General features: G+C 37.5%; 1 protein-coding gene across 1 annotated transcript; it reads right to left on the bottom strand.

Moving 5' to 3' along the window:
• Nucleotides 1-597: 597 nt before the first annotated feature.
• On the bottom strand, nucleotides 598-12919 carry LOC140235661 (prostaglandin reductase 1-like). Its single transcript, XM_072315670.1, has 9 exons — nucleotides 12811-12919; nucleotides 12260-12305; nucleotides 9405-9455; nucleotides 8479-8646; nucleotides 7825-7942; nucleotides 6849-7004; nucleotides 3674-3779; nucleotides 2675-2793; nucleotides 598-763 (listed from the first exon to the last, which is right to left on the bottom strand). Exons 1-9 carry the CDS (start codon nucleotides 12914-12916, stop codon nucleotides 653-655), a joined length of 981 nt encoding a protein of 326 aa, XP_072171771.1. The 5' UTR covers nucleotides 12917-12919; the 3' UTR covers nucleotides 598-652.
• Between the last annotated feature and the right edge of the window lie 643 nt (nucleotides 12920-13562).

Genomic DNA, 13562 nt, shown 5'->3' with positions numbered 1-13562 from the left:
TTTATAGTATAATTCATGTCTTAGCATTTTATTACCATATAAGACGCATCAAAAGAGTTGTTATGCTGCAATGCTGAAAGTTGTGCACTTCATTGACGGTAAAGAGGTCTCACAAGACATTACAGACACTTCTACGGGAATGTGGAAACGTGAGTAAGATCAATTTCCATTCAGATAACCTACATAATGCCTATCTTGACATTAATGACTATTTTGACATCTGTGAATAACAACCAAAGACTATCGAATCGTCACCGTTCCTCATTTTGTGTAAAATATTTCCAATCTCTAAAAAAGTGCTATAATGTTGAAGAAAAAAAGACTCTAAAAAAGAAGAATGGCAGCTTATAAAACCTTTTTACACAAGTGTACTATGAGAGACAAAATAAAAGCTTTTTCCTAAATGGTCGAAAGACAGCAAAAAGTTATCATTTAAAACATCTTTGACAATATTTTTATCGAACGAGGATAGGAGAAACAGGCATATAGATTCCTATTTCATACTAAGTAAAAAGAAAACTAACAACATTTTATCGAAAACATAAACAACGACATATTGACGACATAATGACGACATATTGACGACATATTGACGTCAGCTTTAAGATGTGACGATATTTCGAAGCGGCGTTCCAGCGAGCCGCGCAGTGGTTCACACCTTGACTACAGCTTTCCCAAAGTTGGACCCTGTGAAGAGTTCCATGAAGGCCTTGGGCGTATTCTCGAAGCCTTCGGTCACGTGTTCCTTGTACTTGATCTTTCCCTATACGTCAGAGATGAAACAAAAACGTATGAAAACGTCTCATTCGGTAATTTGCAGGTATTTCAGATTCGTCTGCAGCCCGAACATACAAAACAACACAATAGTAGAACAGTTTCTTGTGTCTCTTTAAAACAAGCTTACTGTACATGGATAGTGCACGAGTAGAGTTCATGGCATGTCAACTTTTTTTTTTATTACACGCTATCCATATGCCCTAATTACATTTTCTCAGAACTAAACAGCGATATTGACTGAGAAGACAACAGTGATAAGAGTTATTCTACAGATAGGGTAGACATTTTTATGTATAAAGTGTAATAACCTAGTGTGGAGTTCCACTTTGCGCATGAGCAGAAAAAGGGTTATGAGTACCAACGGGCTTGACGGGCATGCTGGTTTTTAAATTCACTGGGATAAGCATCTGTGATGTAATGATTATTCATGTAATCCATATAAATGCTGCTTGACACCACATCCACATGACAGAAAAAGTGATATTTATCAATCAATGTCATTGGAAAGAGACATTCAGTGAAAAATAATGAAATGGATTCCTTCTCAAGTATTAGTGGACGGATCATTCTGTTCATCTGGTCTACGCAAGTTCATTCTTTGTTTGAACAGGATTCAAAGTTCAAAGTTATTTTCATTTCCTTCAAATAAACGTTGAAAATTATATATCATGTATAAGCTGAACATATTTGTACTTATTATTACAAAAACGTAAGTTAACAAAGTACATGGGATTGTGATAATCTGTAGCAAAATGAAGAAAACACAATTGATGAATTCCATGAAATTTATGGAATTCATCAACTTAACAGTTTAATTGTTATGTTAAGTTTGTAAAGTTTATGCATTATGTCGCTCGCACCCACAACCGTTATGGTGACCGTGCTTTCTCCGTTTGTGCCCTCCCCCTTCTTTGGAACAACCTCCCTACTCATATTCAGTCATCCACCTCCACTGACATTTTCAAAAAGAAGCTTAAAGCATATTTATTTAACGAATAGAACTGATGGTTATGTGTAGATTGTTATTTGTAATCGTAGTTGATTTATATGCTTGTTTTTTTTTTGTTCTTCGACACATGTTTGTATTAAACGTTATATAAATATTTCATATCATCATTATTATCATAAATTTGTCTGTATGTAAAACCTTACGCTGCATTGTCTCCATTCTGAATTGAATAATGATGGGACAAAAATATAATGAAATCAAAAGTGCATGTGTATTAATTTTTGAAGGGAATATCTCTGTAAAGATTTTGGCAGCATTGTCTCCATTTTGAATTAAACACTATCACACGCTATTTATATATTTCATATTATCATTATTATCATAAATATGTCTGCATGTAAAACCTTACCCTGCATTGTCTCCACTTTGAATTGACCAATGATGAGACAAAAACAAAATAATGAAATCAAAAGTGCATGTGTATTAATTTTTGAAGAGAATATCTCTGTAAAGATTTTGGCAGCATTGTCTCAATTTTGAATTGAATAATGACGGAAAACACACACACAGACACAGATACGCGTCTACGGTGAAAACTGAGGACCTGTTTTACCCATAAGAATTTTACCGCATAACCGAGGACCTGTGTGTCAGTAGGACTCTTGTTAACCGAGGACTCATTCGTATATTACCATCCAACCGAGGACTTATTACACATTGGAAAAATGCTAATCGAGGACCTACAAACATGTACCCCTATATGCAAAAGCATGAAAAAAGCAGACCGTTTGGATTGGTATGCATACCGAGGACGTCCTCGGTTCTCTGTGTGTCCTCAGTTTAAATGTAAAATTCGTACAACTGTACGTGTGTCCTCGTTTTAAACCATTACACACACACACACACACACACACACACACACACACACACAATGAAAGCAGAAGATACCTGTTGCACCCATGGAATGAGGGCCTTGAGGGCCTCGTCAGAACGCTGCATGTGATCGAAGATGACGAAGCCAACGATCGTCAGGCGTTTGAGAATCACGTTCATCTGAACAGGCGGCACTTTTAAAACAAAATGTGCATGTCAATATTTATTGCTCCTCAAGATAGAGCCACGGGAAAAAGTTTATTCAATAATGATACTGGAGAAAACAGAATAATCACATCATCAAAATTATTATCATCTATCTAGAGAACAGATTATATCATGTCAGTGTGGAAAAAAATGTAAGTCGGGAACAACTAAAACTCTATTTATTAGCTACAGTGAAGTTGAATTTGCCTCAAAAATATTTTGTTGAATATTCCTTACTTTTGTGAAAGAGTGTGAAGTAAAACTGAAAGAAAAGCGCTGCTGCAGTTATGGGCGCTAGACGTAAACAGTTCCGACACATTATTAAAAGACTTATGGGTTAGCCTCGTATACATTGGTCATTTGATTATTGCAAACGACACGAGTTAGTATTCACCATTTACATTCTGTTCTGAAAGCTTCTCCCCCTAAAGATTGTGTGCAGCACTAGCTGCATGATAATACTTGTATTTCCTATTCATTTTTGTTTGGGTGCCCGCTCAGGCCACTTAAATCTATAAATATGAAATTTCGGATGCCCTGAAAACAATATGTAGTGGCCGGAAATAAAGCAAAAATAACAATCCATTTTGAACCTTAGTTGCCCGATCGAGCCATCGATAGATAAATAAACATGATAAAGGGGGCCCGACACCAACTTTTAGTGGCTCCGGGCCATCGGGCACCGGTAATATCGAGCCCTGATAATAGTCACAACTGCTTGACAGATGGCAATTGATACCTTTTTTTTCGCTTTGTTTTCACTTGATTTTTATGATATTGGAGTTTGTTGCTGTGGGGACAATACTGCGTACAAGACGGAACGTGGCAAAGTTAATGAACTGCTTTTAAAGTTGCATTGGATGATACCTAGTACGGGGTCCTTGGCATTATATACACTGATTGAGCCGCAGCAGCATATGCGTCCTTTTTCATTCATGTTGTCCATGACCTTGCTGGATATAATTCCTCCGACCTATTTGAATACAGAATAGATGTAAGAAAAATATCGGTGAGAGTTTACTGGTTACAGCATACGTTAATCCGAAGTTCCGTTACTTTGAATGTTCGTTAATCTGAAAATAAATTGAGGCCCGTTATTCAATACACTGAAGCGAAAATAAAAATAAAAAAGGTCCGCTATTCCGAAGGTTTATTAGTACGCACCTTTTTCATATTTTTTTATATTTTACTTTCTGTTTTTTGTTTAATAATGAAACTTATTTCAATTCTAGATAACGAACCTTCAGAATAAATAAAAATAAGAAAGAAAGAGTCCGGTTTGTTGATTTTATAATGTATGTACATGTAGCATCATTCGTTATTCAAATTGTGGTGTGTAAAGATTACTACATGGGAGGATGTAAACAAAAACAAGTCTTCATAGCCTCAGACTTCAATTACAGACTTACGTGCAATAATATATGTGATTAACTCTTTGTGTGCCTCGTTTATTTCCTGTATATTGGTTTGTCTATGGAACTCGTGCACATTAAATTGACTCATTGCACTGAAAGGGTTAATTAGCAATAAAAAAAGCTTAACTTTTAGGGAAAAATCAAATCAGGCCATCTGCTAGGAACCTTGTGTTTGCACGTGCTTTAAAAAAAAATGCATAAATAAATTGAAACTGAAATTAAATACTGGGTGCGTTTATCAACTCACTTCTGGTCCAGAATTAGAGTTTTAAAAACAATTCAGGGTGATTAAGGCAGTTGAAAACCAAAACTGTTTGATTATATGGAGTTAGAAGCGCGTTTTTGAAACGCTGAAAGAATGTGCGATCGCAAACATTTCTGTAGGGTTGATAAACGCAAAGTCGTTTTGAAACGCGTTAATAGGGAGCTTTAGATTTTAGACGCGCGGACGTTCAAAGAGAAAAAAAAAACATGTTCTGAGCGTGCGCAGTAACTTGATCCGCGCTACTGCGCACGCTCAGATCATGTTTTTTTCTCTTTGAACGTCCGCGCGTCTAAAATCTAAAGCTCCCTAATACCTCACGCCATCACTGCCGAGCACAATTTGCGCTTTTCGGGTCAATCTGCGCAATGGAGTTGCGCAGTGACAAAGCTTCCCAATCGACTCACTCCTGACGCCGTTGATAAACGTACTAACTCGATAAACGCGGTCTGAAAGGCATTTGAAATCGCGTTTGATCGGGTATTCAAACGCGTCAAACATAGGAAAGCTATTGAACGCAGTCCTTGCTGCGTATTCTGAATATCTGATCAGAAAAAGGAGCCCCTCACAACCTCCCCCTCCCCCCCCCCCGCCCAGACGTCGTCTCGTCTTCACACAATAAGGAGAAGTAAATGAAGAGTGATACGATATTGTCTCGATAATGTTATGGCTTCATTACAGGCATTTCGTAATTGGGGGCTTTTTACATGTTTTACCAATTTAAGAAGTGCAAAATCCGACGCGATCCTCAATGATGATGATGATGATGATAATAATAATAATAATAATGATAATAATAATAATAATAATAATAATAATAATAATAATAATAATATAATAATGATAATAATAATAATAATAATAATAATAATAATAATAATAAATATTAATAATAATCATTATAATACGAAGAAGAACCCACAATCTCTTGAGTGGCCCTACTGTGTGACGTCCAAGTGATTGACTGAAGTTTGGTGAAAACGTTTTTCATTTTAATATTCTGAATTGTGTTTGAAAATGTTTCATATCTGTAATTCCCTACGCGCTATGAGCTTCATAGGAAGAGCGTATTAAACATTCATTGTATTGTGTATATTTATGTTAACACTGTAATAAAGTCGGTGTTAGATTTAACACCATTAGGTGTTAACCCTATTCTAACTGGGGGGGGGGGGGGTCAAATTGACCCCCCCCCCTCGACGTTTCGCGCCACGATTTCGCAACGCGCAAAGATTTTGCCGCATTGTTTCACGACTTTTTTCATTGAAGTCTCCCGCATATTTTGAGACCAAATTTGCGACGTCCGGGTACACCGTTTTGAAGTTACGTAATGTTTTGCATATGCATGTCAACCAAAAAACAGCTCAAATTCAAGATAACGTGTGCAAATCCAATGCAAATTGTGTTTTTTGGTTAAATTGATATAGATTAGATTATTTCAACTTTTAACCATTGAAATTAATCAATTCTAGTGTAGATAAGCCTGAAAAAGTGCCTGCAACAAATTTTGGCAAAAAAACAATAGAAAACAAAAGGTCGAAAAACAATAAAATACATAAGAAATTAACAAAACAATAAAAAACAAAAGAAATTGATTTCGATTGTGCTATTTTTTTACACTAAAATTTTTTGATGTGTCTTGAGGAATTCTGACACAAAAATTTAGCAATCCTCCAGTCTTTTTAATTAAGTTATAGGTGAAAATATGATTTCATGCACAAATTTGCATAATTAATTTATTAAAAATAGAAAGGCAATATTTTTCTACTGTATGACCATGTAATCTTGCAGTTGACATCCAGCTCTATCTTCAGGCAAAATTTCGCGGCGATTGCGCGATCGGCGGCCGAGATCTGAAGGGGGGGTCAAATTGACCCCCCCCCCCTCAGTAAAAACTTGGTCTCAAATAGCCCAGTTAGAATAGGGTTAAATCTAACGCCGATCAAGTGTCAATAGAGGACCACACCCACAGGTGTAGAAAGTATGTTGTTATGGTGTTCACCTGGCACCTTGTGGAGTTAATTTGACACTGTATCTGGTGATATTTTTTGACACTGCACTGGTGTTAATATCAATGGTATAACACCCGTCCAGTTTCAATAGTAGACCAATCCAACAGGTGTTACTGTGGTGTAAATTTGTTTACACTTTTTTTTTTCCAAAAATCAAGTACTTTATCGGAAAATTCTTAATCGTCTTGTTGAAGTTCAAAATCAACAAGAAGAACATTTTATTCAAAAAACAATTTCAGATTTTGAAATGACACCTGGAGGTGTTAATCAAACACCACAAATGAGCACCGGAAATTTAACACCAGCTCGGTGTTTCATATTCAACACCGGACTTTTAGCAGTGTAATACTTACATTGTCAAAGTAGCAATCGATGCCCTTTGGAGCTGCCTCCTTTAACGCCTTGTCCCAGTCAGTGACGTTCTTGTAGTTGAGGACAACATCATAGCCAAGATCCTTCAGATACTTTAACTTCTGCTCAGAGCCGGCAAAGCCAATGGTTTTACAACCCTGTTTCGAAAGAGACGTATGATAGGAAATCAGGAAATAGATATTTATTCAAGCGCACATAATATAGGAAAAACAGATGTAAAACACGAATGTATATTTTTTGAAATGAGGTAATATCGTATCTTGCATAAATGGAAATTCACTCCCATCTTTGAATCAAAAGGCTCGCAATTATTCGAGAGGTATTCAGCATTGAGATTTGTTTTTTAATGAAGCAAAGCGAACAGCAGTGGCTTATAATGATGCTAACGCATCATGAAAAAAATGATTATGTAACTGTCAAAAAGATGCACATCAACGAAGACAAAGAAAACGGGTCCTGTTAACAACTCCCGTAAAAAAAAAGAACTTCATTCTTGCGTACAGAAGTACTCACTCACTTAGTCCAGATTTAAGAAACTCAGATTTTGAACCATAGTTAATGTCACAAAACAGGCAACTGTCAGCAGGTCTATTGTTTTCGGGGACACGACATTGCCCCTGCGACTGCTACAGTCTTATTTTCTCCACGGGCATTAGGGTTAGGATAAGGATTGTGATAGGGTTTTAGGTTTAGTTTGATGTGAGGATTGGGATTAGGGTTAGGTTTATGTTTGTGAGCAGAATATGTTTGGCTTAGCGTGCAGATATTTCATGGGAGCAATATTATTGTCACAGGAGCAAATGTCGCGGAACCATTGTTTCCATGTTGTTATGAACATTGTCAGATAATCTCAAACAAGCTGTACTAATTGTAAGTTTCAATATAGTCGGGCATGGAAACACCCTTGAGACTCGGTCTCAAATTTCACTAGTCCATTAACCGGAGGAGTTTCTTGACCTTGATCTTGGCGATTTGACCGACCACTGCACCGACCGCTCCGGCCGCACCACTGACCACCACAGTCTCTCCCTCTTTCGGCTTGCAGATATCAAGGAAAGCCAGGTAGGCCGTCTTCCTGCCACGGTTGAAAAAAAAAGGAGAGATATTTTAAACAACATGGCACGCAAACACGATAGGGATTACCCTACATATCCTACATAATCATGATAATGTAATGCAAAATTATATTTATGTACATTGTCGTCACGTACGTATTAAGTATGAAAGAACAGTTTAATATAAAGGGAAAGGAATGACTCGCATTAGATCGAGTTAAAGGTCCCTAATTGGTAGGCTAAGCTCTGTGTTCTGTCCCGAACTTTTAGAGCGGTCGAAATACAGAGGCAAGCTGGAGACCTTCTCATTTCTGTAATATAAACATAATCCTTGTGACTCAAGGAATAAACACTGATTCTTACTTAAGTCCTCTGTTGCCCAAACATGAAAGGGATGGACAATCATCAACCAGTGATATACGTCCCATCCTGCCACAAGCCTACACGTGCTTTGTATCCCTTAAAATGTTGTAAATGAGTAATCTACTCAGTAATAATCAAATCCGCCTGCTCAAGGGAAATATATTAAAGACGTCCTTATTTTGCTCTAACTCACCCTGGCATACCCAGGGTGCCAAGCGCCAGCGACTTGGGCCATTTGGGATCGGGGTAGTCGGCGACGATTGTTACGTCACATCCTTTAACAACGGACCCCGATGTCCATCCAGCGTTAGCCTGGACAATGGAACCGACGGGCACCTTCGGGTCTTTGCTCTTGACCACTCTGTTGAGACGTAAGAAAGGCAAGAAACAAACCAAAACTGAACGAACATTCCGTGGTCATACACACACACACACACACACACAAACCAGAAACGAACAGCTATTGCAAATTTTCTGAAAAACGTAATTTTGATAACCCACAATTCCTACCAATGCGGGTCTCGAAACCATAAAAGAATAACAAAAGAACGTATTTCTTTATTTCAAATATGGCATTTTTGTTCAAATGCTAACATTATTGAAGATGTATAAGCCTTATTATGAGCCCTGATTGCTTAATTCTGTAAGAAGTCTTTTTTAAGCCTGTCGAGTAAACACATGGTTATTAAACTTTCAACTCTTCTACTTGTCTTTCAAGTTAGGGGATATTTTATACTTGCATCAAAGCACAGAGTCTTCTTGTATGAATCTATCATGATACAGCATATCCGAATGAAATCGAAAGAGTGGTAAAGTTTCCAGGTTGCTTTCGACATTACAATCGGACAATATATGCGCACAAGATTAATTGAATAATTCTGTCGAAGAAAACGCATCAAACATGTTTCTGCAAGTCGCATTGTAAAGATAAAGATGTAGTTAAATTCGTCTAACAGAGGAACGTTGGATACATTCATTTCGCTTTCTTTGCGCGAATAGTAACGTTAATTGCTGTACTGTAACTGAAGTGTACATTAAATGGTTCGTTGATAAGTGAACAAATCAAATACGTGAATAGTGCAATCAACTGTTGTTTTGTTTTTCTCTACAAATACTTACTTTGCCACTTGCTCACCAATCATAGGGTTTCCGACTTCAATTGGAAAAACTCTGCAAAATAAACAAAAAAAAAAACGGTTTAATTCTTCAAGGCAAATCATAAATGCCGGCCACTAATAGTGAAGAACGGAAATTGCTCAAAATTTCAGAATTGTACTCCTTTCAGCGAATCCCAATGTCATTTTACAATATTTTGGCCGATTTTATTCGCAAACAACGCAATCATGCAGCTTTCCTGTGTAGGACCAACCATACCAAGAAGGTACATTGATTGCGCTCCTAAATTGAACATGTTACTTTTACAACTTCCCATCCGAGACAAGTCATAAGGGTCCTTTTGTTTTAAAACTGACATCAAACACAGGTCAGACAATCAAACATAGATCTGTGAAAACTCGATTCTGATTTGGCGATACCTGACATATACCGTTCAATTTTCTGACATAATATTATGTTTGATTGCAGCTTTTTAGTCAACAGGGCCCTGGTCGAGCTTCGATAAGTCACCTTATCACCAAATCGCAGTTTTGCACGGTGGACAAGGTCCTATAGGTGAGCATTAGCTACTTTACCAAGTTGCATTGTCCCCTTCTTGTCCTCAACACGGCAGTTTGCCCCGTAGTTTGTGCTTTCCTAAAGTCTATGACTATTACAAAGGCCCGCTTTTTCAGTGAGTCCGCGTCTATATCGCGTTGCCTCCTTCATATACTCTGCGAACACGAGTATGTCTCGACGTTGAGATAAAAATCTTATACTATTTGTAGAACAATGTAATAGACTGAATGAGACTTTCCCGCTATACTTTCAAAAGAAGAAAGCATTAGATCAATAAGTGCATGCGCACAATAGAATCCCATTGCTGAAGGCTATAAATGTCTTTTGGTCAGGGGGGATAAAGGGGGAGGGGGGGGAGGTGTTGATATAGACAGTCACTCGACACAATGGCGAGAGGTTTTAGAGATGGAAGAAAAAATAATTCATGAAGAAGAGAGAGAGGGGGAGAGCGGTCACAAGCTGAACACACGCACACACACACACACACACACTATTTGTCTGTACTGTCTGTCTGTCTGTCTGTCTCTCTATGTATATAATATATTGAGACAAAGAGAGGGGAAATCCCGATGAAAACCTATCTCAAAATTTTCACATTTATATATATATAGATAAAGACAGAGTGGGAGAGAGAGAGAATCATAATTATATAATATTATTATTCACACAATTACTGTATGTGTTCCCATATGATCTTTAATGTATTGCTTGAGACCATTGCGAGTACTCTCTTTGTTGTTATCTTTGTTATTTCTATTTGAAAAAAAAAAAACATGCAAGTCATGGTTATATACGATTAAAGTTACACACCCGGTGCCAAAAGGGAACACTGGACAAAAAAGCCTATTGTGAATAAAAAATTCCGATATACTAGTATCGAATTGACCTCGAAAAGCTCCGTGCAGTGTTGTGTGTGTCTGTGCGTATCGTGCATGCTTAGTCTACCTGCACCTCGTCAACGTATACAAAAGCACACCGCATGCGCTCATACAAGTTTGATGCTTTTTTGGCACTATTTTACATACAGTATCAGAAATTGAACATTTCTTTTGTAGAAATTCATGGATAGTTTAAGGGACAAGTGTCGGACATGAAGAATGTAAAAATAAACATGTATACCTAGTAATTATGAACATATAGAATTCACGAAATATGAACAGTTAATAGCAAGGGTGGGTAGAGCTAGTCATATACAAAGATAAACAATATAATCCGTTTAGATAATGAAACTTAAGTCATGTCTGCACGTAGTACGCATATGACTCAATATCAATATCTAAACGTGAGTCAATCACACAAAATCGTTTGCTAAATTACATGTATTCTCTTTCGCTCCCCCAAATTCCGACCAATATGGAAAGCAGAATAAACAAAGTGTTTCTGTTTAGGTGAGGGTCAAAGGTCAGGCAAACAGTTCATGCGCAGACGCTCCAGACACAACAACAGCCTGCACTCTAGACAGACGAAGATTTTTTTTTTTCTTCCGTGAAGTTCAAAGTTCTAGTTCAAGCAGAGATCCTACACACTATTGGTTCATTCAAGTACACTTGTACTTGGCGTGTTGTATGATCACTATCTATAGCGTCAGCCAACTCACTGTGTTCTGCAATGGGATATTGGCCCCTGCGCAAAGACTATATTCATATGATATCTTCGCGAACTTCGGTTCTAATTTAATTAACTCATTGAACACTGCAGTTAATTTAACGTTGATCTACATGTAGAGATCGTGTAATTAGCAGAGACACTTGACTGGAAAGAAAAAAAACAAAAAACTATTTGTATTTTGCCCATTGTATGTATTCAGCTCTATATATATACAGACAGCGTAGTCATATTAGACAAGGATGAACATAGTGAGATTCAAGATAATTATAATGATTGGCCTTATTATCAAATGCGTCTCTTGGTATCACCTGAAACTTGATGTAATTCCTCGCGATCTAGTGACAGTCAAATTATTCTGACAACGAAATATTCTCGATGCTTTGCGCAAGATTTTTTCTGCAGGTATACATCGACCAGCAAAAGTGAAAGGGAATTAAAGAGACCTGTCCTCATGTATAGCATTGTGTTTGTTTTCTTTTTTTATCAAATACTAACTTGTTTTTGCTCAATTTCAATTACGATCACAGACAGAAAGATTGTGCGAAAAGAGACATTGCTACAGGCATGCAACCCAAAGACTGCGACCTGTAGTGTTAATAAAAAGAAGAACCAAACTTCTTCAGGATGTTTCAGACAAAGGCCTAATTATTATTCGATAGATACAAAATACAATAAGAAACATCGTTTCTCACCTCATGTAAGGGTCAACGGTTAGAAACAGGGCTTCGAGCTGCACCTCTGAAATGAATATACATATATGACTGATTAATGGAAAAAAATACACGAAATTTGTGTTCGATATCACATTAACGACGCAACTGAAACAGACATGGAAAATGTACAAGAATCATGCAACTGCTGCCAATACCTATATTAAAGAGCGGACAGCACCATCGTTAACAATAAAACAACGAAACGCCCGTGCACGCCTTGACAGCTATGAACAAATCAATTCTTTCCTACAATGTGTGGTCTGGGCCCTGTTTCATAAAGCTGTTCGTAAAGTTACGAACAACTTACGAGCGACTGGTGCAGTTCTGATGTGCTATACCTATCAGAATTTCAATAATTCAGCACAAGAACTGATCACCAGTCGCTCGTAAGTTGTTCGTAACTTTACGAACAGCTTTATGAAACAGGGCCCTGGAGACTGCATCAATTATATTGATAATATATATTGATACCTTTATAGTGCTTTTAATAGATAGAAACTGGGTAAGTTTATAGGTTCTAATATACTCACCACCATCCTTCAAAGCTGGAAGGGTGTACGTTTCTAGTCGGAAATTAGAGTCATTTGGAGCTCCTTCAAATTTCTTGGCGAGAACGATCCTCTTTGCTGTTGCCATTTCGATACCTCGCACAGTCGACACTCTCGATGAATCAAGGTGCTTCTGGTCCTACGCACGTGCTAGGATGTGAAGTGAGTGTATTCCAAAATTGTATTACGCTTATAACTTGTCCGCGTACTGCACAGACTGTGTGTAAATACAGATTTAGGTGAGGTAGATCACTGTTGGTATGAAAAGGCGGCCTGACCCGCATCATATCGCATTGAATACCGTCAGTAGAGCGTTGCATGCATCCACACACCTAGTCGCTCTGCTGAAGTCACGTGATTCCACCCTAGGCGTGGATTCTAGGGGATGGGGGGGGGGGAGGGAGTACACCTGTTTGATTTTAAAGAGATGGTATAGTATTGGTTGAGATGAGGATTAAGTTTTAAACTTTTTTGCGAGGTACTCAGAAACCATATGAAATGTTCAAGAGCATACAATTTTTTTATGCAACGTATACAACGTTTTTGATGATAATTTTTTGAGATAATGAGAAAACTCCTATGAAATATGAAAGAGCCTATAATTCTAAGAGAAATTCAAGTTTATTTGATGAAAATCGGTTTTGAAATGGCTGAGATACCCCAAAACAAAGTAAAACAAAGTTACACTAATAAAAGGTGGGTACCACCTTTAATTAGGATCGCTATGTTTTGGA

This window comes from Diadema setosum, chromosome 12 (assembly GCF_964275005.1).
Source record: "Diadema setosum chromosome 12, eeDiaSeto1, whole genome shotgun sequence".
Classification (NCBI taxonomy): Eukaryota; Metazoa; Echinodermata; class Echinoidea; order Diadematoida; family Diadematidae; genus Diadema; species Diadema setosum.
This window is presented reverse-complemented; position numbering and strand designations above follow the sequence as displayed.